This window comes from Octopus bimaculoides, chromosome 26 (genome assembly GCF_001194135.2).
Source record: "Octopus bimaculoides isolate UCB-OBI-ISO-001 chromosome 26, ASM119413v2, whole genome shotgun sequence".
In the NCBI taxonomy this organism is placed as follows: Eukaryota; Metazoa; Mollusca; class Cephalopoda; order Octopoda; family Octopodidae; genus Octopus; species Octopus bimaculoides.
The window spans coordinates 8187775-8190147 of NC_069006.1; the positions used below are offsets into that span (position 1 = coordinate 8187775).

The following is a 2373-nucleotide window of genomic DNA, read 5'->3' on the forward strand; positions in this document are numbered from 1 at the left end:
TATATATAAATATATATAAATATGATGGGATTCTTTCGGTTTCTGTCTACCAAATCCACTCACAAGGCTTTGGTTGGCTATAGTAGAAGACACTTGCCCAAGGTACCATGCAGCGGGACTGAACTCAGAACCATGTGGTTGGAAAGCAAGCTACTTACCACAGCCATGCCTGCACCTATGTTAACAATTCTGCCAGATCACTGCTCTAAAAATAATAGTAACAACAACAACAACAACAATAATAATAATAATAATAATAATAATAATAATCCTTTCTACTATAGGCACAAGGCCTGGATCTTGTGGGGAGGCTGACAATCGATCACATTGACCCTGGTACTCAACTGGTACTTAATTTATTGACCCCAAAATGATGAAAGGCAAAGTCAACCTCAGCGGAATTTGAACTCGGAATGCAGCGATGGGTGAAATACCACTAAGCATTTCGCCTGGCTTGCTAACAATTCTGCCAGCCTGCCACCTTAATAATAATAATAATAATGATAATAATAATGATGGTATCTAATTAAGGCCCTAGACCAATGATTTTGAGGGTCATGTATTATTTGATGTAATTCGCATCAGTACTAGACAGTAATAATAATAATAATAATAGTAATAATAATAATCCTTTCCCCTATTGACACAAGGCCTAACATTTTGGGGGGCTTTTGGGGCTAGTTGATTATGTTGACTCCAGTATTCATCTGGTACTTATTTTATTGACCCCGCCGAAGGGGACGAAAGGTAAAGTTGACCTCAGCAGAATTTGAACTCGCAATATTAATGAATCTGTTAATGAATCTGCCGGCTTGCCACCTTAACAACAACAACAACAACAATAATAATAATAAAGATAGTTCTTTCTATTATAGGCACAAAGCCTGAACGTTGCGGGAGGGTGCTAGTCGATTACATTGACCACCAGTATTTCACTGGTACTTATTTCATTGACCCCCCAAAGAGATGAAAGGCAAAGTTGACCCTAGTGGAAGTTAAAATATGATGATAATAATTATAATCCTTTCTACTATAGGCACAAGGCCTGAAATTTTTGGGGAGGGGACTAGTTGATTACATCGACACCAGTACAGAACTGGTACTTAATTTTATTGACTCCAAAAGATAAAAGGTAAAGTCGATCTCGGTGGAATTTGAACTCAGAACATAAGGGTTTTGCCTGCTAAGGGTTTTGCCTGGCGCTCTAATGGTTCTGCCAGCTCGTATTGTATTATTTGTAATAATGATAATCTTTTATACTCTAGGCATAAGGCCTGAAATTTTGGGGGAGGGGGGGCAGTCGATTAGATTGACCCCAGTACACAACTGGTACTTAATTTATCGACCCCAAAAGGATGGAAGGCAAAGACGATCTCAGCAGAATTTGAACTCAGAACGTAAAGACAGACGAAATACCGCTAAGCATTTCGCCCGGTGTGCTAATGTTTCTGCCAGCTCGCCGCCTAATAATAATAATAATAATAATAATAATAATAATAATAATAATAATAATAATAATAACAGATATTAATAATTTGTAATAATAATACAAATATTTATTCCTTTTTGCTCCTTCAGTTTGTTCTTTGTGATTGAGTTTGTCAATGGTGGAGATTTGATGTTCCATATGCAGCAACAAAGAAGGTTGGCAGAGGATCATGCCCGCTTCTATGCAGCTGAAATATCTTTGGCCCTTAACTTTCTACATGAACGAGGTGAGGGGTTTAACTTTTTCTGTGTCCCATGTGCATGCATGTGGGTGTGTGAGCATGTGTTTTGTGCATCTTCTTTCTTTTTCTGGTGTGTGTGTGTGTGTGTGTGTGTGTGTGTGTATATACATATGAGCTTCTGTTTATGTACCTCATGAGGTAGTGAGTTCAATTCCTGGACCGGGCTGTGTGTTGTGATCTTGAGCAAGACACTTCATTTCACATTGCTCCAGTTCACTTATCTGTAGAAATGAGTTGCGACGTCACAGGTGCCAAGCTGTATCGGCTCCTTTGCATTTCCTTTGGATAACATCAGTCGCGTGGAGAGTGGAGGCTGGTATGCATGGGCGACTGCTGGTCTTCCATAAACAACCTTGCCTGGACTTGTGCCTCGGAGGGGAACTTCCTAGGTGCAACCCCATGATCATTCATAGCCTAAGGGGGTCTTTACTCTTTGTATACACACACACACACACACATGTATATGTATGTATATCCAGTTCTCAGACCAGGCTGTGTTGTGTCCTTGAGCAAGACACTTTATTTCACGTTGCTCCAGTTAACTCAGCTGTAGAAAAGAGTTGCGACGTCACTGGTGCCAAGCTGTATTGGCCCCTTTGCCTTTCCCTTGGATAAGATCAGTGGCATGAAGAAGGGAGGCTGT

At 40.2% G+C, this 2373-nt stretch overlaps 1 protein-coding gene across 1 annotated transcript in view; it reads left to right on the forward strand.

The window, feature by feature from the left end:
- The window catches only part of LOC106871364 (protein kinase C iota type), a 192963-nt gene that overhangs the window by 123972 nt on the left and 66618 nt on the right, over positions 1-2373 (forward strand). The window contains exon 14 of the mRNA XM_014917773.2: positions 1579-1715. Within this exon, the coding sequence (XP_014773259.1) occupies positions 1579-1715 (137 nt within the window). The remainder of the gene's footprint in view (positions 1-1578; positions 1716-2373) is intronic.